This window comes from Phocoena sinus, chromosome 5, assembly GCF_008692025.1.
Source record: "Phocoena sinus isolate mPhoSin1 chromosome 5, mPhoSin1.pri, whole genome shotgun sequence".
In the NCBI taxonomy this organism is placed as follows: domain Eukaryota; kingdom Metazoa; phylum Chordata; class Mammalia; order Artiodactyla; family Phocoenidae; genus Phocoena; species Phocoena sinus.
Genome location: NC_045767.1, coordinates 114,670,749 through 114,697,847, shown reverse-complemented (window position 1 = coordinate 114,697,847; position 27,099 = coordinate 114,670,749). Strand labels below are relative to the sequence as shown.

The 27,099-nt window shown below is 42.7% G+C and overlaps 1 protein-coding gene and 1 long non-coding RNA gene across 7 annotated transcripts in view; one reads left to right on the top strand and one right to left on the bottom strand.

Annotated features, from left to right (window-relative positions):
* Positions 1-22,129, top strand: MMAA (metabolism of cobalamin associated A). Of its 6 annotated transcripts, none has more exons than XM_032633133.1 (7): positions 1-27; positions 7,973-8,476; positions 11,086-11,208; positions 14,008-14,178; positions 16,940-17,025; positions 19,239-19,388; positions 20,409-22,129. In XM_032633133.1, exons 2-7 carry the CDS (start codon positions 8,032-8,034, stop codon positions 20,697-20,699), a joined length of 1,266 nt encoding a protein of 421 aa, XP_032489024.1. In that variant the 5' UTR covers positions 1-27; positions 7,973-8,031; the 3' UTR covers positions 20,700-22,129. The 6 variants fall into 6 exon arrangements, with proteins under 6 accessions (XP_032489024.1, XP_032489026.1, XP_032489025.1 ...); XM_032633135.1 differs by having other exon boundaries at positions 9-23; XM_032633134.1 differs by lacking the exon at positions 1-27 and adding an exon at positions 98-231.
* Positions 20,963-27,099, bottom strand: part of LOC116754461 — a 47,425-nt gene continuing 41,288 nt past the window's right edge. Inside the window, exons 4-5 of the long non-coding RNA XR_004350057.1 lie at positions 22,144-22,353; positions 20,963-21,023 (exon numbers count right to left, since the gene is read on the bottom strand). This is a non-coding gene — a long non-coding RNA (uncharacterized LOC116754461). The remainder of the gene's footprint in view (positions 21,024-22,143; positions 22,354-27,099) is intronic.

Below are 27,099 nucleotides of genomic sequence, written 5' to 3'. Positions count from 1 at the left end.
GGGCTGTACTTCCGTGGTCGCGGGTGGGTGAGTAGGGCCTGGGGGTTGCGCGCGGCGTCCGGAGTCCGGCGGGGTTCCCGCTTCGGGTCGTCGGGGAGCCCATGTCGGCGTCGCGGCGCCCCCTGGAGGATTTGGGGAGGGGGAAGGAAGAAGAGACTATTATTGAGTTGGATAATGTCGGGGGTGCGGGAAGTGTGTGGACAAGCAGGCGTTGGCAAAATGGGTTCAGAGGTTGGTTTTCTCCTTAGAAAGGAAATTCTCTTTAAATAGCGTTTTAAAATTTTCATCATTTTGGACAGGCTTGTGAGTTTACCGTTGTGCCCCAGTAAGGCAGTTTTGGTAAGGTGGCTGGTCCCTTGCCGCTGCCAAACCTAATGGTTAACCAGAGGATGGGTCGGAAAAAGGCATAATAGTCCAGGTTAGCTACTGCCAAAGAGGGAAATTGAAACTCATCTTTTATGGAATAAAATCCAGGATATAAAAATAGGGTGCAAAAAAAAAATAGGGTTCAAACTGAAAGTCACAAACAGCATCTAGGTTCTGTCAAATACTGTGCCGGGCGCGGACTAGGTCTCTTCCAGCAGACATATTGTATTCAGATAATTTGTTTTTATCATTAGAAAATGAAAGACAATCTAAGCCAGAATGACCTGAAAAAATTTAATTATCTTGAGAGTTGTGCCTTAATACATATACTTTGGAAAACAAACACTACTATAGCATTTCCAAGTTGGTAGAAAACCAAAAGTTTCCCGAAAGCCTGTGCAGATTCCTAATCATTTTGGGGTCTACAATGTCCAGAATGTTCTTTTATGTAGTAAAATCTTCATATTGTTTTGTGTGCAAGGTAATAAGAACCAGACAGTTCAGTTCCTTTAAGGGCTGTATTCTATTAGGAGAGACAAAGAAACGCGAAAAGTTATATAATGGTAAGAAATGTAAGTTACAGCTTGAGATATTTGAAGATACCGAAAATCCTTTATTTGGCATGGAAAGTGCTGGTGAATGCTTGAAATGAGTACCCCTCAGCTGATTGTTGCCATGTGGGAATGTGGGTCCCTCATACACAGATACGATTTTCTCCAACACAGGCCAAAAATCTCTTTGTGCTTTTTCTTGATTTTTAATATTGTTGGCAACCTGCAGTTATGCACTCACACACCCTCTGTGGGCCAGGAACAGGGAGTTTGTGACATCTGCAGATTATCACCTGAGTACTCAGAAATAATTGGAATCAAAAGAGCAAGAAATTCCCGGAAACTGATAGGAGGGGATTTAAGAAAACTGGGGTTTAAGCTGGGTTGAAATGGAGAGGTGTCATGGAGGGGAAAGATGTAACGAGTGAGTAAAATCTCAGTGGGGAAAGTAAACAGCAGGTTTGGAAGATAATTAGTAAACTCCTTAGGAGGGGGTCTGAGAAGGCAAGTACAGTAAATGGAGAAAAACTGGTTTGGTAAACCCTTCGATACCAGACTGGACTTTATCCTCCGGCACTGGTTCTCAAATTTGAGCTTACATCAGAATCACCTGGCAGGCTTGTGAGACGGTGGCAGGCTTGGCCTCCACCTTCAGAGTTCCTGATTCCGAAGGTCTGGGGTGGGGCTTGAGAATATCCCCTTCTTACCAGTTCTCAGTTGATGGAGATGCTACTGGTCTTGGGAGCACACTTTAAGAACTACTGTCCTAGGGTGTCGGAAACTATTGGAGGAATTTGAGGTGGATTAGTAAGGAGATCACATTCATGGTTCAGTATGAGTCTTGCTGTGACGTCCAAGATGGAGGACTGGGGAAGAGAGAAAAGAAGGTTCCTTAAAGTTGATGAACACCTGTGGATGCCAGGCCCTCTCATGCACGCAATTTCATTTCATACTCACTTTGACCTTGATGTGTAAGTCTTAATATTTTCATATGGAGAATAGCAGAGACTACCCAGGTCCCATAGCTAGTCTCAGAGCCCCTTAAGACTAGTTCAGGTTTGAACTAGGGTAGTAGCAGTGGAAATGAATCAGAACACTGACTGGTGATGGAATTTAGAAAAATCAAGACTTCCTCAGAAGATTGAAACCTAAAAGTAGAAATTGGGAAATAGTCTTAACAGAGAGTGATAAAAGGTAAAGTGGACAGAGAACTTTAGAATATTCCCTGCATGACTTCAGTATGTGTTCTGTATTACTCTGCTATAACAGCGACCTGTTTAAAAGCCGCTTGTTTAAAAAGTCATTCTGTTCTACCAAAATTTCCTGAAATTATTTGAAAAGAAGAAAGTAAAGCCTCCTGTGGGGATGATGGGAGATGGTAACCAGATCAATGGCATCTGACAACTTATCTTCACATCAGAAGTGATTAGCATTGAGGAATAGAAACACATGGTGTAACACTGCTTCACCTGTATGAACTGTGCCGCGCCGCAGACACTGACCTAATGTATTGATTTTGGAAATCCTGGATGCTTTTTCTTGCCAGAGTAATTATTGAAATTGAGAATATTCATTGGATCAATTTCAAGACAAATATTCCAAGTCAGACTGGCTGCTGCCGAGCAAATTTTTAATGAAGGAAAACATCCATATACTGAAATAGATTTTAAGAAGGAAGTCCTAAAAATATATTTATACCGTGAAATCTAGAAAAATGTAAGTTTTCAAACACTGATCAACTGAGTAATCAGCATAATGGAGTTACTGACCCATACAAAACTCTAGCGTACATTCATTCATTTATTCTGTGAGCCATAAACTTAGGCTGTGGATCCAGTGATAACTCGGTCTAGGCAAGACTGACATCTTAAAAAATGGTCACAAAACGATGTGATTAGCACTGTAATAGAGGGATGTGACCAGTACATGATGACAGGAGATAGAAATGCTGACTGAAGGGGTATAGAAAGGAGGCCAGGGAACTGTCTATAGAGGAGGAGACTCTTGAGTTGGTCTTGACAGCTGAGGAGGAATTTGTGAGATGATTAAGGCATTCCAATCAGAAGGAACATCACGGACAATGACCAAGCTGTATAAAAGAGTGTGGGTTTTTCTGGAACCTCTGTGCAGATCAGAATAGTTACAGCAATATGGTAAAAGTGGAGGAGGGGGATGAGTTAAGTTGGAGAAGTGGATAAGAGCACTCATAAAGAGTATGAAAGATTTATGTAATGACTGTCTTGGCTGGATTGTAAACTTCATGGTGTTGGGAGCCATGTTGGACCTGTACACGAGTGTATTCCAAGGCCTTAGCAGAGTGCCCAGCATATGGTAGATTCTCAATAAATAGTTGCTGAATGAATGAACAGGTAAATCATAGAAAACAATTTTTTTAAGATAAGATAGAGGGAACTTTTAAAGTGTTTTAAGCAGTGGAGTGATATCGTCAGATTTACATTTTATGAGGATAAGTGGTAGTATGGAAGGAAGATGGTTAATAACGACCATAGAAATGGCTATAGTAGTTTCTGCCTATTGGGAGATTGCAATCTGCATTTTAAGAAAAAATAGAAAAGAGTATTAGAGGATATCACATGTAATAGGGTTAAATAATGTTTTATGAAACTTTTATTTTAGTTATATATATGCCTGTGTGTTGACTGATGTAAGTGTATTTCTTCCTATGGACTTTGACGCGAGTTTGAAAATCACAGTAATGTGGACATGATGGTGGAGAGAATGGAATGGATATAAAAGATATTTTGGAGGAAAACAAATGTGGAAAACTAGCACCTTAAAATGCTGCTGTCCGTATGAACCCTCTCTCAGGGAAGGGGATGCACTTACCCAATCTATTTCAGTATTTTTGCTTACTTGATGTTTTTCATTATATATTAATAAGTTGACATTCTGGTTTATTAGGAATGGCGGTGCTTTGAGGCATCTTACTGTGTGTTGTAAATGCTGCAAAATTTCTCTTATTTTGGTAGTGCTCGGTTTAAAATTGTAGGATGAAACCATGCTCTTAAGAGTTGTGAAAATTCATCGAAACAGTTTGATTTGATTATTGGCCAGGTTATTAGATTTCCTTCCGTAAGAAAGCAGGAAAAGCTGCTTAGTTACATGAGCAGGTGGGAAGGCCTTCTCCCTACCTGCATGACTTTGCCACTCCAGTAGACTTAGTCTGTTCTGCCTGTGACATGTAAATAAGGGCAGAAAGGTGTTCATACAAGGCAGAGTTATATTGGCTTTTAAAAAATTTACGAACTCCTTTAAAATCTGGTTGATGTGGTTAAAATGAGTTTGACTATGTTGTGTACTTCGTTGTCAGGTGTGAATTATTCTGTGGAGCAAGAAAACATTTAAAAGTTTTAGAAATTTGGTCTGTTCTGTCACCTAATACATTATTGGGATCTCCTACTGATAAGGTTTGCACAGAAAATGTAAACTAATTTTTCATCTTGGCCTCAGGGGGGAAAAAGAGAGAGAAAGAAAAAGAAACAAAATGAAGATAAACAGCCTGCCATAATCATTCCATACTCAAATGTGGAGGGTTATTTGGTGTTCCCTTAATGTGGCATGACTCCACTCCTCTTTTTATATGAGAATCTAGAGTTGACACCAAGATCTGGAATTCATAAAAGGGCATATTTTAAATCGAATCCATTCTTTGCTCCACTTTGGGAGGGGCAGAGTTACTAATATCTATTTCTCTCTTAGCCAAAGGAGCTCTCCTCTATTCTAAAGCAATTTATTAAGACAAAATGCCACAGAGAGTCAAAAGACCTGGGTTTGAGTCCTGGCCCTACCACTGGTTATGACTGTAGTCACCTAACTCACTCTTGGTTTCCCTTTATTAAATGAGAATAGTAATAACTATCCAACTGTCCTTATGGAATTGTCTGGGAGAATAAAGTGAAATAAAGTATTTGAAAATGGTTCATTAACTCTTGAGTGACAAGCAAGTAGGAAATGAAATGAGTTCAGATTAGTATTTTTTTGAACAATTGCAGTGCACCAGGCTCCATGGCAAGCTTTGGGGATCCTAGTGTGGACAAGAGGGTCTTGAATCCGGCTTCTCCTCTCCGTCCCTTAATGCCTTGCCTTGGCCCAGGTCCCCATCATCTCTTTTGGGTCTTTGCTAGGCTGGGCTGTATGTTACCAGGATCTGGTCAGTCGACCTCTTGCCGCTGCTCCTAGTATTATCTCCTAAACACCGAAGTTGATTAGGTCACTGCCGTCCCTGAAGATCTCTGTTGTTTCTCCTCCACCAAGACAACATCTACTTCCTTGGCCTCAGTTTACATCCTGATTGGGCTTCATTTTTTATCACTAGTTCTGTATGTATGTATGCCAGGTTTCTGCTTCACTGAACTACTCAGTCTTCTCTGATGTGGCAGGGAAGAGACCAGGTCCCAGCTCAGCCTCTGTACAAGTATGTCCTCAGCCTAGAAGGCCTGCCTCATCCTTCTTCAGCTTTGCTTAACCTTTCGGACCCAGCCCTGACATAGTCTCCTCCATGACTTGAACCCTCTCCTCCCACAGGAGAGTTAGCTTCTGTAACCTTGTCTGTTCCCACAGCACATTGTTCTTTCTTTGGACACGGTGTTTATTACTCTGTGAGCTGTTGAAGTGCTGGGATTACGTCATTGAGGGTAAGATGAGGAGGGTGTCCACCTAAGGAGGTGTAGTGGATTGAATGGTGGCCTCCAAAGAGATATGTCCACGTGCTAATCCCTGGAACCTGAGAATGTGACTTTATTTGGAAAAAGGGTCTTTGCAGATGTAATTAAGTTAAGGATCTTGAGGTGAGATCATCTTGGATTATCTGAATGGTCCCAATTCAACAACAGATGGCTGCACAGAGGAGAGACACAAAGAGTAGGCCGTGTGAAGACAGGCAGAGATTGGAGTGTTGCAGCCGTGAGCTGAGGACCCCTGCAGGGAAGAGTCCCCTTCTAGAACCTTTGGAGGGAGTGACATCCTGCTAACACATTGATTTCTGACTTCCAGCCTCCAGAACCATGAAAGGATAAATTTCTGTTGTTTTAATCCACCGAGTTTGTGGTTAATTTGTCACAGCAGCCTTAGAATACTAATACAGAAGTTTATAGTGCAGTGACTGGAACATAATAAAATATCACTGTCACCACCCTCAAAGACACTATTATCGCTATTATTTTTGTAACCAACCTAGCCTGGGACCTGGAAGGTAGTACCTGCTCAGAAAATAGCCTTGCCTGTGCACTTTCTAGTCTGGTGGCAGTGGTGGTGGTATGTATGAGAAAGAAGTGTGTTTAAAGGTGGTATCGAAAGAGAGCCAGAATAGAGCACCTGTTAATTTTTTTGTTTGTTTGTTTTAAATGTCTTTTTATGTGTTTATGTGAAGGGCGGTAGTGGATGTTTTTAAATTGTTTTTTAGAAACATTTTTACACATTTTAAAATAAATTGTCCTTTTAGAAGACTAACAGTAAAATGATGAGCAGTTATACTTCTAACAATAAAAAAATCTTAAAATGTTTCTTCTTTTTCCTAATAAAACATTAATTAGCTAAACTTAATTTTGTGCTGGCCTTGGAACACAATTTAGAGAGGGACTTGGGAGCCACAAGGTAATTTATTTCATGTGCTACAAGGTACTTGAAAACCAAAAATTTCAAATAATCATAAATGCAGACTTGGTAGGTGTTATGTATTGTTTGTCTGTAAATTTTAGTTTGCCACTGGAAGCTAGGTCTATGACCTAATTTTTACTAAAGTTTTATAAATTGGTGTCGTAGTATTAAGAGCTAATGTTTATTGAGCTCTTACTATGTTCTAGGCACTGTTCCCAGCCTTTTATATGAATTAACTCATTTTGTCCTGGCTTTCCTAGTCTCTTCTCTATTCTCTTAACTCAAGAGGAAGCTGAGGCACAGAGTGGTTAAGTAACTTGCCCAAGGACATGATAGCTTAAGTGGCAGAGACGCAGAGTGGCCCTGGCTCATAACCTCCGCACTCTCCTGACTCTCAGTGGACCCTGTCAGCCTTCATTGTCTAATACAGTCTGAAGCGGAGAATATCAGTAAATCTAAGTGAAGGGTCCTCATCCAATCCCATAGTGGCTCAAACTTTAGTATGCTTACCCACGGAGATTCTGATTCCTGGGGCTGGGGATAAGCATTTTTTTTTTTTTTTGCGGTACGCCGGCTTCTCACTGTTGTGGCCTCTCCCGTTGCGGAGCACAGGCTCCAGACGCGCAGGCTCAGCGGCCATGGCTCACGGGCCCAGCCGCTCCACGGCATGTGGGATCTTCCCGGACCGGGGCACGAACCCGTGTCCCCCGCATCAGCAGGCGGACTCCCAACCACTGCGCCACCAGGGAAGCCCCGGGATAAGCATTTTTAATACGCACCAAGGTGGTTCTGACCGTCCTTTGAGATGCCCTGGATCAGGTTCCAGACAGTCCTCACGGTTCATTTCACACGAAGGCTTGTGGTGGTGGCTTGTGTGCTTATGTTAGGCCATTCTTTGTGTATATCTGTGTGCCAGGTGAGTCTATTGAATACATACATGGATCTAAACTTTTGCCTGAATGCCTGCCTTACTAATCACCTTTCTTTTATGGAGATGAATAAAAGGCCAGCATCAGAGGGATTTTTTTTTAACCTTTTGAATGAGCTTCAGAATAGTGTATATTCGATCTGAGGAAATCCTTATGATGGATGTAAGGTTTGTAGACGGAAGAAAATAATCATGACATAGAATTTCTACTCTATTGGGTTTTTTTTTTTTTTTTGGTATGTTTGTTTTTTGTTTAAAAGAAGATTTTAATGTGTACTGGACTTCACAGCAGAGCAGTAGTTTCATGATTTGGGTTACTCTGAATATTAACTGTGGGCAAGGAAGGAGTCCTTGCTCTTAAGTTTGGGAAGAAACTTTCATGCCTCTGTACAACCCAAACCCCTGATTATGTGTGTTTCAGAATCTAGGGAGAACACTAAGCTTGCAGTTTTACTACTTCAGTATCTTAGTTGCATGTTGAACTGGCAAAATATGTTTTTCTTTCTCTTAGGGAGTCACGAATTGCACTGAACCAAAAAACGTCCAGCCATTTCTTCAGTTACAAGCAAAATGAATATTCCCATGCTGCTCCAACATCCTCATCGGGACTTCCTTAAAGTCCTCTTAAGAACACTTTACCGACGTTACCACTTCATCTTACCCTCAAGTACTCACCTCAGATCAGGAATCCCATGTGCTCAGCCATTCAGTTCTCTCGGACTCTATCATGCAAAGTGGATGCTGCCGTCAAATGGTTTAACAAGAAAATTATGTCTACAAACAACCTTAAAGGAACAGACAGAAGGACTTTCTGATAAAGAACAAAGGCTTGTGGATGAGCTTTATACTGGTTTAATCCAAGGGCAAAGGGCCTGCTTGGCAGAGGCCATAACTCTTATAGAATCAACTCACAACAGGAAAAAAGAGCTAGCCCAGGTGCTTCTTCAGAAAGTGTTAGTCCGCCACAGAGAACAAGAGAAATTAAATAAAGGAAAACCATTAGCATTTCGAGTGGGTCAGTCTTTGTTTTTTTGGGGTTTTTTTGTTTTGTTTTTTGTCCAGTAAATATTTTTCTAAATTCTCTCTTCTTTTAAAATAAGTCTAAATAGCTTTTTTAGGATTTTTTTGTCCTTGCAGAATTTTGGAATGAATTTTGAATGCCTTTTCTTTGTAAATTTTAGTCCTGTTACGTGGTGGGAAATGCAATGGTCATTTGAACGAAGGCTCTGTATTTTAAGAGAATAAGGTGAGATTCCTCTTTTGGCAGGGATCTCACTGTGGCTCCCAGAACAGAAACGTGCTCAGGAAGAACTGTTCACCAGTTTACTCCTTTCTCTCAGTAGAACTTCTGCTTGATAGTCTAAAGTGACTTCCCTGCTGTTGTGGTTATAGCAACCATAATTATCCTTATCACATTTCAGAATTCTACTTCTTAGGTGTTTCGTCAGTCTTTTCTCTAAGCAAGTCTCACTTCTTTCAGATACTTTTTTTTAAAAATTCTATTTATTTATTTATTTATTTTTGGCTGCGTTGGGTCTTTGTTGCCGCGCGCGGGCTTTCTCTAGTTGCGGCGAGCGGGGGCCCCTCTTCGTTGGCGGTGCGCGGGCTTCTCATTGCGGTGGCTTCTCTTGTGGAGCACGGGCTCTAGGCACGCGGGCTCAGTAGTTGTGGCATGCAGGCTCAGTAGTTGTGGCTCGCGGGCCCTAGAGCGCAGGCTTAGTAGTTGTGGCGCACGGGCTTAGTTGCTCCGCGGCATGTGGGATCTTCCCGGACCAGGGCACGAACCCGTGTCCCCTGCATTGGCAGGTGGATTCTTAACCACTGCACCACCAGCGAGGTCCCTCAGATACTTGTTTATTAGAGTTTCCGGAAATGGCTTGGCACTAAGCACATACAGCTCAATACCAAAATGCCTTTTAAAGGAGACACCATGTTCATTTGCTGTCTAAAAATATTAGGTGTTCACCTCTTGAACAGCTGACCTGTTTCTGTAATTGAAAATAAGCTTGTTATATTTTCGAAGCTGTGCATTATAGAACAGTCTAGACGTGATTGACCAGAAGGAATTAAGCAAGTTTTGGGTGGAGCGAGCGCCTTTCATGATGGCAAACTAGGTGATTCCAACCAACCCTCGCACTATAAACAACTTAAAATGGTGGACAAAGTGCATAAATTGTGTGAGGAATGAGTAAATACACTTAAAAGTGGATTGGCATTACTTACGTCTCAGTTTATTTGCAGTATGGGGCCTAAAACCTCCTAGATTTTAGGGTAATGGGGCCTAATGCTTTAAAGATAATTTCCAAAAGAGCTCACCAACTGCTGTTTGTACTAGTCCACATTTCCCCCGCACCTTATTCTTCTGCCCTCACTGCGGGGACTCTCTTTCTGAGAGTACTGCGCTGGGTGTTAATACTCTTTATGTATTGTGGACAAAATAGCAAATTCCCAAAGAGAAATTCCAGTTATGACAGAGTGTTTACTTATTAGGCTGTAGAGAATCTTTGAAGAGAAAATGTCCAGAAATACCTGGTTAACCAGCAACTCATACGTAACTAGCAACTCATAAATTTGCAGCAGTATTCTGCTTCTTCCATCCGGACCTTATGAGGCCAGATAAACCTGAGTCTTTGTTGCAGTTGTTTTATCACCATGGTAAATAAAAGCAACAAATGTTTATTCAGCACCCATTAAGACAGAGACCTGCCCTGAAGATTGTGGTATGTCGCCAAGCATACCATATGCCATTCATACTTTATGTAGTTACAAGTAAGTGCTTATATTTTATAGATTTTATTGAACATATATATCTTTTGATGCCATGTGCTATTCTAAACATATTGCAAAATCAACTCATCTGATCCTCACAATACCCTGAAGAAATAGGTGCTCTTATGTCCATTTTATGGCAGAATATACTCAGGTACAGAATGATTACGTGACTTGCCCAAGATGACACAGCTCATAAGAGGTAGAGCTAGAAATAGAACTGGCCGGCTGGCTCCAGAGTTTGTGTTCTTGCCTGCCATGCTCTGCTAACTCTCCAAGTAGGGGAATCTCCTGCCTTTCTTAAGATTTAAAAAAAAAAAGTTTTTTTTTTTTCAGGATTCAGTTTATATTATTTTCTTTGAGTTATGAGTGAGATGAAAAAATTGTATTTCATAAGTAGAAAATTATTTTCTCAATCACTGGGAATTTCTGGAGTAATGAGTTGTTCTTCCGGTGGGAACATAGCATGGACAGAATCGGGGTGGGTGGAACAATCACTGATCATGATGAGAGGTGGGCAGATGTTGGAGAAATTCACCACATTAACAACATAGGCAATGAAGTCTGCCCCAAAAGCTCTACGTTATACTAAAAAGGCAGGTCACCTTTTGTAATTTTTAAAAGTGAATCTGGTGAACATATGGAACTTTGACTTCTCTCCCTCCTGTATCCCTATTATTCAGGGACTAGATAAATAGGTAGATTTTCGTTTACCGCTTTAGGAAGTGTTAAACTACCTTAACGGTGGTTTTCATAAATTAGGAGAAGTAGAAGGTAGTCTGGTGTTTTAATAGAACTCGTCATGGTGCTGATTTCATTTATTTCATTAAATTACAAAGTCTGTCTCCACTGTAGGATTGTCTGGGCCTCCTGGTGCTGGGAAGTCAACCTTTATAGAATATTTTGGAAAAATGCTTACTGATAGAGGGCACAAATTATCTGTGCTGGCTGTGGACCCTTCTTCTTGTACTAGCGGTGGTGAGTATTGCTGCTGCTTCGTAAATTGCAGAGGAGGGGCCTGTGGAGTGGAGCCAGCTCTCTGTTGCAGTTTAGGGGGGATCTGCACAGACGGGTGTCTTCTAACCTCTGGCTGAGTTTGGTCTCAGTGAAGGAAGGGAGGTGGTGGGTGTGAGGTGGAGGCTGAGGGAGGTGTTTGGGGCATCGGGTTCTCCAGGGGAGGTTAGCTTACAGGTAACCTAGGAGTAGCCTGGGTACGTAGAGAACTAGGAGAACAGGTGCCAGAAGTTGCATATGATCAAAAGTCAGTTTCACCCCTTTGTCTATCATACCTGAGGCTCAGCCCCTTTTCCTTCTATTGTTTTTCCCGGCTCCATCAGCCCCCACGCAGTTCAGAAAATGGCTTCTTACTCAGTAATTTCCCCATATTGTAATGTCTCTTCTCAAGCTTAAACAAAATCTTCATGCTCTATTTAACTTGTCACCTGTTTATATTACATGTTCAGTTAAACAGAAAGCTCTTAGAGGGACCGTGTGATATACTCTGTTCCTGGCAGCACTTAGCCTAGGACGTTGCACACAGTGCTCGGCAATTACTGATTTGAGGTCATGCAGTCACTCAAAGTTTAACTCGCAGCTCATCAGAGATAAAATGAATAAACTAAGTTCCCCAAAGGATCATTTAAGGGAAACATAAATCATACTATATAAATACTCAGGAAAGCCTTTTCTTCCCTTACCCCTCTTGATGATTGAAGCATCTCACATGACAGTTATTCATTTAACAAGTATTTCAGCACCTATCGTAGGCGAGGCCGTGTACAAAAAAGGTACTGCGTTGTTTAATGTTGAATAAGATGCAGTTCTCTTGGCCTTCTGGAGCTTTATATCTCACGAGGGAAACAGACAGGTGCATGCAGGCCATTACAATGTAATGTGTGTTGCGAAGGGGGAAATACAGGGTGTTTTGTGGAAGGGTTTGGTTTATATCATGTGGGTTTAATGCTAAAAAATAAATACAATATCATATTTCAGGGGCTTTAGGTCAATAGAGAGGTGGACAACAATTCCTGTTACCATCCATTGAGAAATTTAGCTGAGAACATTCACAGTTTTTGATTCACTATAATGAAAGGGTTAACCGTAAAGTAAAATTTATACTCGCAAAGTTCAAGATTAAATCCATGTCAGTGTATTATCCTTTTTTATAGTCTAAGAACTTTGTGAAAGGTAAGCACTTGAACAAAGAATTTATTTATAGTGGCCTTCATTTTCACACAGGTGCAGAGACTTTCCTCCCACCTTCATAATACTCTAGAATACTTGCAATAGCAAAAGAAAATAATAGTTTGAGATAAGAGTAGCGGAAATGGTGACATAAGATAACCTGATGGAAGTTACACAGCTATGTGGTTCCTAACCATTCTCAAACCAAAAATGAAGGTCCTTTTCTCAGGTAAAAATACAAAGACTCTGAAAGAAAAAACTGTGCAAGGATAAACAGGACACTCTTACCTTTTCATTTTAACAGTAGATACATTTGAAAATAGCATTCCATTGAAGTTTGAGAAGCCTGTAGTCAATCCTTGTTGTGCTTTGGACTCACGGGCCCCCTGCAGTGGTAGCTTGGAGACCTCCCTAAGGCTCTGCAGTCACCAGTTTTAGATTCACTGGCAAAGACAATTATATGGGAGAGTAATTTCATAAATGTTTTAGTTCGGTATGTTAGGATCTATAGGGTAATAATTTAAAGTGTAGCTTTGGCAGACTGTTGACTTACACAGAGATGATTTCACCCAGAAAATTACTTTAGAACAAAGTTTTATGTACAGGAAATAAGGTAGTCGAGCTCTGTGGTAGGTGTATGCTGGGGCATTAGAACCTATGAGAAGTCAAAACTGGAATCATCAGGGAAACGATCATATCTTTAAGGGACTCCTCAGTGTTTAGCAGCAGCTTTGGAAAGGTTAGCTCTTGAGCAGAAATTAAAATTCAGGTTAGAACAGCACTACACCTTCAGATGTTACTACGTGGCTAAAGGAGAGAAGGTAAAGGTAATTTCACTAATTCCGGGGCTTTCAGTCTTCTAGAATTTGCAGGTACTGGTGTTTGCCAGAATACTGCAGTACACACGGAAACAGCAACGGTTCTATTCCACAGGCATTACATTAATTGCCTACTGTGAACAAGCATTCAGTGTACAAAATATGTAAGACATGGTCCTATAGACAAGCAACTCAGTTAAAGCAGAGTTTCTCAACCTTGGCACTAATGACATTCTTTGTTGTGGGCAGCTGTCCTGCACATGGAAGGATGCTTAGCAGTATCCTTGATCTCTACCTACCAGATGCCAGGAACACCCTTCCCTCCAGTTGTGACGAGTACAAATATCTCTACACATTGCTAAGTATCCTCTGGGGGAAAAAAATCACTCCCAGCTGAGAACCATAAACACAGCAACGTTAAGAGGACAGTAAAGAAACCACCCCAACTGGAATGGAAGATTGATTTGGGGATTAGTGAAGCTGAAATTGGACAGGTAAGGTAGGCTACATTCTGAGGGCCTCCAATGCAAGACTGAAGAATCTAGATTTGAACCCCTAGTCCGTGGGAGCCATTATAAGTGTTGAGGGGCTTAAAACATTAAATAGATTAATTTGGCATCATTACATACATGGTGTTGGAAAAAAGCTTAATAATATGAAATACAATTTGAGGTTTGGGGAGAAATGTCCTGAAGCACTTCCCCTAGGAATTGGCTGATTGATAATTGGCCCTTATAGGTGTTCCATGATTGTAAAATGTAACTGTGTGTTTTAGGGTCACTCTTAGGTGATAAAACCCGAATGACTGAGTTATCAAGAGATATGAATGCATACATCAGGCCGTCTCCTACCAGAGGTACTTTAGGAGGTGTGACAAGGACTACAAACGAAGCTATTCTGTTGTGCGAAGGAGGTGGCTATGACATAATTCTTATTGAAACCGTGGGTGAGTGTGATCTTCTGTAACAATAAAATACTATTAAAACGAATGCTGTATAAAGATGAATGGTGGCTAATTTCATATTGTTCGTTCAGCAGATACTTACTAAAGAGGTAATTAAATATAAGCTATCTCAGACTCTGTAGGAGATACGAGTATATAGACTATAATCCTTACCCTTAAAGAAAAGAAAGGTGAGCCCTGTGTCTGGGTAACTGTTATACAAGGTGGTATGTTTTCAGTGCTGTAGGAACCGTCAGCGTTAGGATGACCTATGGAAACACTAACATAACACCCATTTTATTTAAGCAGAGTCATATGTCTGCAGTATTCACTGAGAAGTTGGGCACCTCATGTTTTATCTCACCTTTATATCCCTAGCACGTGGTTACACACAATGAAAATACTGAAAAGGAAACCCCAAGAACTTCACATTCCCGTGGAGAGACAATTTGTTATATTACTGTGTGATCAGTGTTTGTGACACAACCTGATTCAGATTTGGGGGATCAGGGAAGACTTCAGGGAGGAGGTGACAGTTGAACTCAGTTTTTTTTTTTTTTTTTTTGGGCTGCATTGGGTCTTTGTTGCTGCGCACGGGCTTTCTCTAGTGTGTGGCGAGCGGGGGCTACTCTTTGTTGCGGTGAGCAGGCTTCTCATTTCAGTGGCTTCTCTTGTTGCGGAGCACGGGCTCTAGGTGCGCGGGCTTCAGTAGTTGTGGCGTACGGGCTTATTTGCTCCACGGCATGTGGGATGTTCCCGGACCAGGGCTCGAACCTCTGTCCCCTGCATTGGCAGTCGGATTCTTAACCACTGCGCCACCAGGGAAGCCCCTGAACTCAGTTTTGAAGGGAGGGTTGGAGTTAAGTAAAGTATGGGCTAAGGGGCCTTGACCGAAACACACAGGAGTGAGCGAATGTGGCCCAGTCAGGGCACTGCATTTTGCGCAGGATCCTTAGAGCATGGAGCACGAAGGCAGGGAGTGAAGACATGGGCTAGAGTCCAGGAGTCCATCGTCTAAGGGCAGAGGGAGGAAAAGTTGCCTGAGTAGTGGTAGGAGAATCAATGGGGAAGAGGACCATAAAATCACACATATTAACGGAAAGTTGTGTTTGGCTGCATGTTTCAGAGACTCAGATTATCTCTGACTCAAACAAGGAAGAGGGTGGGTTTTGTTTGTTTGTGTATTTGTGTTTTTTGTAAATAAAAGAAGCCTGGAGGCAGGCAGGCCCAGAGGGCGTGGTGGTTCTACAGCGCCCCTGGGGGCTCTCCCTGCTCTCCATTCTTAGCACTTAGTTTCCAGCCTCAAGGTTGCCCATGGATAAAAGACAGCTGATGAAGCTCTAACTCACCTCCCTGTTCCAGGTAGAAGGAAGGAAGAAGGGGGAATAAGGAAGGGGAAGGGGTCGGAAGCGGTATACCTCCTGGCTGGCTTTGCCGTCTTGAAAGAACTCTCCTGGAACCGCCATCTAGTGACTTTTGCTTTCACACATTAACATCTCTGGCTGACTGGTGATGTGGGGGGTCTCTGGGGGGTCTGGTGATGTGGTCTTTTACCTGGGACACTGATGCCCCTGGTGAACCTGGGGGAAGGAAATAGGGAAGGATGAACATTGCGTGGGCAACCAGAAGTCTCTGCCCCACCAAGGAAGGAGAGAGTTGGAGAGGAGGTTTAGTGGAGTGGGGCATGTGGAAGTCAGATTTAAGTGGATTGCGGTTAATGTGAAGTAGTCGCGTGAGGACTAAGTTGGGCATAAGTTGCCTTTTTCCAGACATTTAGCTATCAAGAGGAAGTGAGAAGTGCGGTGATGAGGGCAGGAGGTTGGGAGTTTTTGTCTTCTTATTTTTTGGTTGTGTTTGGTTTTCAGATGAGAAAGACTTGAGCCCAACTCGTGGGATGTTTGAGGGACGGGAGCCTGTAGACAAGGGGAGGTTGGAGATAAAGCAGAGCCAGAGCCCAGGGGAGGTGGGAAGGAAGGAGAGGCCAGACTTCAGTCGATGCTTCTGACACTGGGCCCGGCGAGGAGGCAGCAGAGAGGAGTGTGTGTTGTTTCTGCTTCTCTGTGGGGTTGTGGGGGGAGGCTGAGGACGTCCTTGCCTCTGTTTGGCCGTGAAGCAGGTGCCGCGGTCATCAATCATTGTCGTGTGGGGAGATTATGGGACAGTGAACGTCTGTAGTAGCCACTGTGGGAAACAGGAAGGAAGCTGCCCGAAGGCGTTCAGGGGCATCGCTTTTCCTGTACCAAGAGGAAGATGTAGCCGATGTTGGAGCCCATGACCCTCTGGTGGCGCCTGTCCACACAGCTGAGGGATTTCTCCAGGACACTTAATGGAGGAGAGACACGGGCAGTAGGACTGATCCACGGGTGGGCTTTGCAGGGTGATAGAGGGATAAGAAGGCAAGGCAGCTGCCAGACATGGTCTAAGGTTAGAATCAGGCGCTCAAGCTGCTCACCCACGAAAGGGGAGCCGAGAAAGAGCAGCGAGAGCGAGGGGAGAGCGCAGGTCTTCCCGTTCTCCACTCGGTCAGAGACCGCGCTGGTGGGGGCGGGGGCTGGACAGAGGTGGGGAGGACCCCAGCGTTGCTCTTCAGGCGAGGCAGCGGCGTTTAATACATTGTTCAGAGGTGGTGGTTAGAGCGGGGTCAGGTCGAGTGCGTGATGGCGAGTACGAGCAGATGAACTGGAGCGGAGGTGGTGGTCAGGGGAGTCGAGGAGGTCAAATTCCCGTGAATGTTTCAGTATACACGCGTGATTTAAAATTCCAGGTGTGGGGCAGTCGGAGTTTGCTGTTGCCGACATGGTTGACATGTTTGTTTTACTACTGCCACCAGCAGGAGGAGATGAATTGCAGGTAATTATTTTGACTTTTTCACCCCCCGAAACACAAAGTGTACATCTCTGAAAGGACAAATTCCCCACGTTGTGGGTTTTTCGTAAATTAAGTTGATATTAGCGTAGGGAAAGAAACATCATTCACGTTGGCTAAAATACTCGAGTCAAAGGCAAACTCTCTATTTTTTTTCCCAACTTATAGTAGTAGAACTTATGACCTTGAGCTAATGACACAACTTAGTCTTTCCACCGGTAACATGGGGGATAGCTCCAGCCAAGAGACCACTGTTACATGGGTGTTTGTGCTACAGCTGGTTGAAAGGTTATTCAGAGGTTATTCAGAGGTTATAAAAGAAAGGATATTCCTTTGCTTTTAACTGGGATCCCACTGTCGTAGTTTATATACTGTAGAAAGGGTTCTTCCTTTCCTCCTGCAGTGCAGTCTGGCATTAACTCCCTGGACTTAGCACAGCCTGCACAGGCTGAGGGCATCCTCCTCCCAAGACTGCTTTCACTCCAGACGCAAGCGGCAGGCCCGGGGGTTCCCAAGTCACCTGTGCCTCTGTGGGAACCCGCAGACGTGCGGGTTCCCACTTACCCCTCAGGTGCGACAGTTCACTAGGATGACTCACAGAATTCAGGAAAGCACTGCGGTACCAGCTAGAGTGTTATTATGAAGGATGAAAATCAGGACCAGCCAAATGAAGAGGTCTGGAAGGGTCCCAAACTCGAAACTTCTGTGTCCTCAGGACACATTTCCCTCCCGGCACATGCATGTGTATTCACCAGCCAAGGAGTTCTGAGCTTCAGTGTCTGCAGCTTTTGTTGGGGTTTTATTATGTAGGCATGATTGACCAAATCACTATCCACATGATTGAAGTCAGTCTCCAGCCCCCGCCCTCCCCAGAGGAGGTCAGGCTGCTAGTGCATGGCTCAGAGACCCAACCCTCTAATCACGTGGTTGGTTCTACTGGTGGGCTCAGCCCCCATTCTAAGTGATCTTGCATAAACCCAGGTATGGTCCCAGGCATGGTCCCAGGCACCCATGGCGAACAACAAAGTCACTCCTATCACTCAGGAAACTCCAAGGATTTAGCAGTTTCCTCCCAGGAACCTTGGGACAAAGACCAGATAAATGCTTGCTTTTTTTTTTTTTAATTTTTATTTATTTATTTATTCATTTTTGGCTGCGTTGGGTCCTCGTTGCCGCACACGGGCTTTCTCTAGTCGTGACGAGCGGGGGCTACTCTTCATGGTGGTGCGCGGGCTTCTCATTGCGGTGGCTTCTCTTGTTGCTGAGCACAGGCTCTAGGCTTCGGTAGTTGTGACACACAGGCTCTAGAGTGCAGGCTCAGTAGTTGTGGTGCACGGGCTTAGTGGCTCCGCGGCATGAGGGGCCTTCCCAGACCAGGGCTTGAACCCGTGTCGCCTGCATTGGCAGGCAGATTCTCAACCACCGCGCCACCAGGGAAGCCCCCAAATTCTATATTACACAACACCTCCCCTTCAGTTGAAAAATTCTGAAACACTAGTGACATCAGACTCTGGATGCTGCAGTTTAGAAACATTAACTATTAGAATTTAACCACTGAAAGTTACGTTTTAAAATATTTGAAGAGAAATTTTAATCTTAGATAGCAGAATCTTCATTTTCCAAATAAGGTTTGGCCTTAGGATTTTTCTAGTGTTTTCACGCAACATAATTTAAATCAAGAGATTGAGGCGTTTTTAGCCATCAGGTTATTTTTTTCCTCAAATGCAAATCAAAAAAAAATGCTACATACATTTAAGGAAAACTTCAAAGACTCTTTCTGGAAATGAACATGTTAGTGACATAGGTGTTTTCTTTTTTAAGCACCTGAATGATGGATGGTTTTGCATCCTGCAGGGTTAGCTCCCGAGAAGTGGAATCTGTCATGAGGCAGTGTGAACTGTCTCCTGCCATTCAATCATATTGTGTCTGGATGATATATTTACTCTAGTTCTGAATGTATTTCAGCGTGTTAGTCTCCAAATTTGAAAGAGATATTACAGATGACTTCCGTAATCCCAAGAGTCAGTGCTTTTGAGTGATTTCTGTCAATAATTGTGATTCCTAGGACCCAGGGCTTGGGAGGGTGCAGAGAAAAAGTTAGAGCATATGACTCTCAAAACCTTAGCAGTAACTGGTGTCCCATTTTTGATGGCATGAAATGTTTCAGATGAATCACTTTCTCTTCTTTTTCTCACCAGGGTATTAAAAGAGGTATAATTGAGATGGCAGATCTGGTGGCTATAACCAAATCTGATGGAGACTTGGTCGTGCCAGCTCGAAGGATACAAGCAGAGTATGTGAGCGCGCTGAAGTTACTCCGCAGGCGTTCAGGAGTCTGGAGACCAAAGGTCAGCCTGCATTCTGTTCTACAGTTTTCACCCTGAGTGGACTTTGCCCGTTAGAAGAGAGGATGTGAGTCCCAAGCTAGACATAGAATCAATCCTTGCTTGTAGGTGAGATTATAATTTTTTAAATTATGGCAAAGCCACAGAGTGTGTAGTTATGATTTTAAGTATAATCCTTCAACCACTAGATGCCAAAAACTAGATGTGAGGCGATAAATTTGATTGTTTAATGCTTGGCTCGAGCCATTCGGATGTGATGACAAATCCATCCTGCAAGGAACCATCCTGAAGATGATGGCACAATTAATGACTTGACTATCTAGGTTAGGGTTTGAGTAGGAGAGAACAGGCTTTTGATGTGGTAACTTTCCTTCCCATTATGGTTGTCGGGTGATGTTTTCGATAAGGAAAAAAAAAACAAACCCGTAGTAAGTGATGCAGTAATACTGATGCGGACATTTTATCTGTAGCAGGGCCCTGTGTTATTAAAGAGTAACCTATAATCACTATAACGAGAACAACGATGACACTTCTTGCTGTCGGCTTCCGGCACGTTGTCTGTGCTGCATCTGGAGCTGTCTAGTCCATGCAGATACCCATGCTCATAGCACCTGCTGAACCAGGCAATTTGACGGAGGGAACGGGGCTATTCTCTCAGCTCGGTTTCATTTTCTGGCTCTCAGGCCTCAGGGAAACCTACGTAGCATTGCCCTTCTCATCCTAGTGACCATTTCCCAGTTCATCCCTGTGGTCTCTGAAGACCATTCGAGCAATCCCCAGTCAAAACAGACCTCTGAGCTAAAAGATCAGTGTCTTATTTCTGCTTTGCACTTAGTAACCTTAGTAAGTTACCTTAGTATATTTCTCAGCGTTGTCTACTTTGACACGATGATAAAATGTCTCATTTTTGTCGCCTACCTATTGCCATAGACTGTAAGACTTAATTGGCAAATGCCAGAGTCCCCATGACAATGTTTCCTATCGTTTTAAGTAAAATAGTTCTGGTTCTTCCCTTTTCAACAGGTAATTCGTATTTCTGCCAGAAGCGGAGAGGGGATCACTGAAATGTGGGACACAATGAAAGAATTCCAGGATGTGATGCTTGCCAGTGGGGAGCTGACTGCCAAGAGACAGAAGCAGCAGAAAGTTTGGATGTGGAACCTCATTCAGGAAAATGTGGTAGAACATTTCAGGACCCACCCCACAGTCCGGGAACAGATTCCTCTTCTGGAAAAAAGGGTTCTCAGTGGGGCCCTGTCCCCAGGACTAGCAGCAGACCTGTTGTTGAAAGCTTTTAAAAGCAGAGACCAATGAAATACATCCTATCCAATAACTTTATATATCTTTTCATACATATAAAGTTATTGGATAGGATGCACTTCATTTTAATAAAGTATTTTAATTTTAAAAGTCACTTGCATGCTTATATTTTCAGTAATTCTCTGGTGGTGCCCTCGGCCTCCTTATCTGTGAACTGCGCCTGGAAAGTGGAAGAGCGTTAGATACGGATGGCAAAGGTCAGGCAGTCAGTAGCATTTGTAAGGTAACTGCTGTACGTTACTCAGCTCCATTTCTTTCTGTTCTTATACACGGTGGCCTGTAGGATGGTGTCTTCTCATCAGTCACGAGCAGAGAAAGCTGAGGAGGACAGAAAAAGATCATGTACCTTAAAACGCTTTCTTTGATCCTCTATTCTCTGAGTTTCCAGAGAAAATGTAAGCAAGAGTGACCACATTTTTGAAGTCTTACTTGAGGCTAGAGTAATACACAGTGGGTTTCTAAGAGCTGAAAATCGTGATCGACATTTAGTATGCCAGACTACCTAGGAATTTCTGAAATGGCCATGTACACGAGTAACAAAACAGTTGGAATGTGTAGGGATGTGAACACAGTTTTACAGTCTGTCGTCTCGACTTGCGGACTCCCCACGGTAGGTAGGAGAGCCCAAAGGGAACTGGGGAAATCAGCCACAAATAAGGTGGGTTGTAATCAAAGGTTTTTGCTTCTCTTCCTTCTTGGCCATTTGACTTCATATTAGCATCTTAAAAATCTACTTTATTCTTGATGGTGAGGAACAAGTTTTGTCCTCTGGAGGAAGCATTGGCACAGTGATTGAGGGCTTGGGTTCTGGCGTTGGGACTGGTGGGTTTAAACTTTAAACCCAGACCTAGTACTTATTGGCTGTGTGAGTTTGGACAAATAACCTACCTTTCTCAGTTTGAGTTTCCTCCCTGGTAAAATGGAATTGACATATTAACTTTAGAGGGTTGATGAGGATAAATGAGATAACTCAGGAAAATCGTCTTGCTGTCACGATGGTACGTGGAAAATACTGAGAGTCCTCTTGCCATTATTATTATTATGTTAAAGTTATGAGTATGTGAAGCTGTACAGACCTTATAAAAGGTTCAGTTTTCTCCCATGATCTTATTACTACCATCGTGCTCTTGTGATATTTTATGATCGTCTTTAAAGCACCCATTCTAGTTAATTCTTTGAGTATATTTTACACTATTTGATGGTAGTTATAACTGTGTACATTTGAATAAAATTATTTCTAACCATAAAATTTCTCCATTGCACAAAATGTCATTCTAGAACTTTCAAACATATTCTATTCTGAGAATATTTGACACAGTATGTCAGCTTTCATTGTGACTTACCCTCCTATCTAGAATCGAATTTCTTGATTATTATTTTAGCAAGCATTCCTTTACGTTTTTTTTTTTTTAAAGGTTTGTGTTATTGGCATACCTACCTCATATTTGAGGATTAGGAGAAACTTGGAAAGGTCATCCAGTCAATCCATCTAATTTCAGAAAGGACCACTATTAAGCCACCCTCTCAGATGAAAAACTGTTTGTAGAATCAGAGAAGGAATTCCATAACTTCCCTTAGTAAGCTGTTACAGGGAATGACAAACCTGTCATTTGTGGTTCAATGGAAGCCACAGCGGGGCACACGCACACTGTATTACAAACAAGGCAGAGAAAGGGTGGCATTTGTTAGCCCTAAATTTTTCTATGCATTTCATCTCAGTTTGAACTGCTTTTAAGTGTTATAAATATAGTCATAAAAAGCATTAGAAAACCTCCCTTGTGTTTCTTATGTTGTTGTACCATTGGCTATGATATAGAGACCAATTTCCAAGGTATTATTTACCTTTATTTCTGTTATTTGCTACACTGGAAGCTGTATAATACAGTAAAATATTTGTGGCCTTAAAAAAAAATTAACGCTCCCTTTTATTAAGCTAAAAAATGCCATCGCTCCTTCCCACCTGTAATTCTACCGTGCTGGACCCCTGACCTGGTCAAAAGCACAGGTTTAGATACCCGCAGAGTCAAATCACTAACCAGCCATATGATTGGGGGGGCAGGTTATTTCTCCTCTGTATGCACCAGTTTTCTCATCTGTAAAATTAGGGTAAGAATAGCTGCTTTACAGAGTTGTTGAAATAATTAAATGAGATACTGTATTTAAATTGCTTGGCACTCAGTAATTGGTAGGTGTTGTTAGAAATGTTACAGTAGGCACTCTTTGTTTTACAAAACAGATTCTCGTCATTTAATTTTAGTTTGGCCGGACCACTTAATCTCCCTGTGCCTCAGTTTCCTTATTATTAAAGGGGTTGACAATGGTGTTCACCCAGAGTTCTTGAAATGACTAGGTTAGTTAATACACAGAGAGTACCTGAACGTAGTAAGTGCTAAATAAATATTTAACGATGGAGAGTTACTACCTCTTAGAGTTGTTGTAAGGATTAAATGCGTTCATCTTCCTCTGTCTTAAAAGGGTAATTCTTTTCTGAAAATAAACCTGACTTCGCTTTTGTCAAAAGCATAATTACCATTAATTCCCGTAGGTGGGTAAAAATGTGCTGTGTTCCAAACTGAGCTCCAAAATTGACAGACATTTTGCTAAAACAATACCAAATTTCAATAAAATGACTGCACTGTCTTGTACAGGTACAGCCGCAGTTAACAGTAGCTATCACAGTGCAACCTAGCAGGGAATTGTCTCTTCATAATCACCAGGATGGCTATTACCTCTTTCCCTAAGCTCTTGTGGCTATTACCCAGTATACACTGAAGACAAAAGCTCATGAACAACGTACATGTGATCCTCAGTGTTTATGTTATTAAGTCTTTAATGCAGGAAGAAAACAAAACAGGAAGAATCAGTGACAACAGTTCTAACATTGCACTCATCCAGTAGATTGCCATCATAGAAGTCACGATGCTACTGCCAAGAACTGGTAAACTGCAAGGGCTTCGAGAAGAGAAGCAACTCCTGTGGTCTATACATCCATGCAGATGGTGGAGCTCAGCTGCTCCTGGAGCAATCCACGTGGGGCTTCGCAAGCACAAATGCTTCCTAAGGCAAACTTTATGACACTCCTCATAAAGTCCAGTTCTCCTCACCTAAGGGGTACATCTTGGGGTGCCACTGTTACTCATGTAGTGTGCTAGAAAACTCACTAAATGTCAGCATCATTATTCAGGGAAGACTTGGAAAATGATGAGCAAGTCGAAATTTTCCTTGAAAAAGAACCTTCAGAATGAGACTCTAGACTATTTGGTTTTCTTTCCTTCGTTGTAGTATTTTGGTTACTTGGTTACTAAATTTATGAACTTTTAAAACCCATGCAACATGAATTTGTAATTCCTGCCCCGTGAGGTTTATGTAAGTACACTTTTTGGTCATTAGTGGTATGTTTGATAACAGAATATTAGAATGGCACAAAAGCTGTTTTACAATATTGGATGCTTTTACCTGAAAATTGATGCATAGAGGTTCCCTGGGGGCAGATAATTTTGCTGAGCCCCCTCAGCTTCTCGACAGAACGAGGTGAGGGCACATCTAAGTCGGTAAACTATTCTACTCTCAGCAAGTCTAAATGCTTAATCAGTTAATGTTGCTTTTAACCAACACAGAGGCAATCATGCAACCTCGTCCTCAAAGCTCTGTACCGTCCACCTGGCTGATCTGAGGTGTGGTTAGAATTCTACAAAGGGATATCTTAGGATGATATCTTAAAGCCAGTTATTGGGCCCATGTTTTGGTGCCAAATCTTGTTACATATGGAACCTAACTATTCAAGGATCAACACTGTCTTCTTATGAATAGAGTCACTTTTACACCCAAATTTTGCTGACTCAGGATTCCGTCACATCAGGCAGGACCACAGACCCCTCAAGTATTTTTGGAAGTTCTAGGGATTCCTCACTGATTCACCAACAAGCTTAACTCTTGGGTGCAGCTTACTCCCTGCAGGCTTCTGTTGGGCTCCACTGTTGTAGCTGCCGCTGTTCCTGTAGGAGAACGCTGCCCTGCTTAGATGGTCCCAAACTGTGAAACTCCTAAGTTGCCGAAATAGTGCTGTGTTCACAGAGCACAGGATCCCTGCCTCTCCTCTCACAGGGGCTGGTCCATGGGGCTGGGGTCGGGACCCACTACCACAGCATCTCTCATTGAGCTCAGCTCTCCTGTCTCTTCCCCCAGCATACAAGCCCACAATCTCTGCAGAAAACTTCCCCCACACAAGCCCCCTTTTCAAAATGTCTGTCAACCCCTGCAAAGATGCCTGGGTAGTTGGCAGTCTCTCCTTGTCTGGCAGTGTCGTCTTCAGTTGAGTCGTGATCTCCCAGCTTCACATATATGATTGCTAATATTCTATCAACAACCCCTTAAAGGTATTATGACTCCCATTTTACAGGAAAAGGAATTGAGCAATAGGAATATTAAGAAATTTGTCTAAATTCACTGAGCCTAAATGTGATACATTATATACATTAGATTAAAAAAAATACTATTTTCCAGTTGCTCAGAGTACTTTATGAACCTTATTTCATACTTTCCATAAGATAGCTCAGGTATTATCTTTATTTATGGACGCCTCTGTGGTATAGAATGGGTAAGGGATTTGTACCTAATTCAGATGGTAAGACCCTGCTCAGTATGTTACCTTTAAGGCCTTTCTTCTCTGTAACCTCACATATCTTAGATTTTGCTCTTTTGGAGAATGGTGCCTCAAGGTATTTCTTTTCCAGTAGACTTTTCTGCTTATGGTTGAAGATAATATTTTAGACATTACAGAACAAAACTTAACGTCAGCTCTGTATTAGCCAGGACTCTTGTCCAGAAATGACAGAAACCTACTAGCTTGGGCAAAAAGAGGAATTTATTGGCTCATCTAATCATTCAGGGAGAAGCATAGGGGTGCAGCAAGCTTCAGGGCCGCAAACAAAGCTAGGATTCTCCATCTCTTCCTCTCTGTGTTTTGACGTCATTCTCCACGTAGCTGGAGAACTAGCAACCAGCGGCACTCAGGTCCAGGGGAAGGGCTTCCCCCGTCTCCAGAGATCCAGCTCTGAGAGTCTTGGGGAAACACTCAGACTGGCCTGCCCGACAAGTCATAGGTCTGTCTCTGTGGCCAGTGGTGTGGGGTGTTATGGTGTTATGACTGACTGGAAACTTCTGGAGTCAGGGGAAGACCCATTCTCCAAGATAAGTGAGTTGTTAGTCACAGAATAAAGTAGAATGCCAGGCAGACAAAACAAATGTCTGCTAAACATGCTTTAATCTGTTTTGGAATAAAGTGAGATATAAATAAATGAGTGTTATTGATGTATCATTGTAAAGTGTGATCTTCATGTAAAGGTTTAATTACTTAATTATTAATATACCACCAGAACACACAAGTGAAGTTCATATAGCCAGCTGTCACTTATCTTCAAACTTATGTGAGTACTCTAACACTCTTATTTATTGAAAATATCTTTCCCTAATCCAGTTTTCCAAATATTTCCCCTAGGTTATTTTTACCCTTCCTTATAGTGAAGATGCATCTGGAAACAGGAAGAGATCAGTAGCCTAAACAGGAGTGGTTAAACAAAGTACGGTATTGTTTAGGTATTATTTCCCTTTTATGTCTAGCTGATTAACAGGAGTTATTTTAACCTAACCACCCCCTTTATACAGAAAAAGAAGAGGAAGGAGGGGGAGAGAGAGGGGGTAAGAGGAGGAGGAGGGGCTGTGACAGAGGTCTTTTTCTTTATTTTTGTTTTTTTGCGGTACGCGGGCCTCTCACTGTCGTGGCCTCTCGCGTTGCGGAGCACAGGCTCCGGACGCGCAGGCTCAGCGGCCATGGCTCACGGGCCCAGCCGCTCCGCGGCATGTGGGATCTTCCCGGACCGGGGCACGAACCCGCGTCCCCTGCATCGGCAGGCAGACTCTCAACCACTGCGCCACCAGGGAAGCCAGACAGAGGTCTTTTGATTGCATGGTTGACCTACTCAAGACAAACTCAAGAGAAGACAGACTTATTTGAAATGTAGAGGTCTCCTGAAAATCCAAAGACAGGAGTCAAACTTCAGCCTTCAAGAATGGAGGCAATAAAGACTCTGATTTTAAACTCTGACATGTAAAGAACTCAGGAATCTCTACTCCCATCCTTCCAACTTAGAAAAAGCCAGTCAAATTGAGAGTCAGTGACTTTTCTTGGACCCGTAGAGAAACCACAACCCCAAAATCTGGACAGACACGTGCATCCAGAGTCAGTCGAGATCTGCTGCCTGGGGCAGAGACCTTTGGGGCCGTAAACTGGTAGGGACACTAAAGTGGTTATTTTGTAGAACTACTGAAGTCTGAGTGTGAACTAATAGGAGAGTGAGAAACTCCTGAGGGCCACGGTCTTACGGGAGCCCCCCAC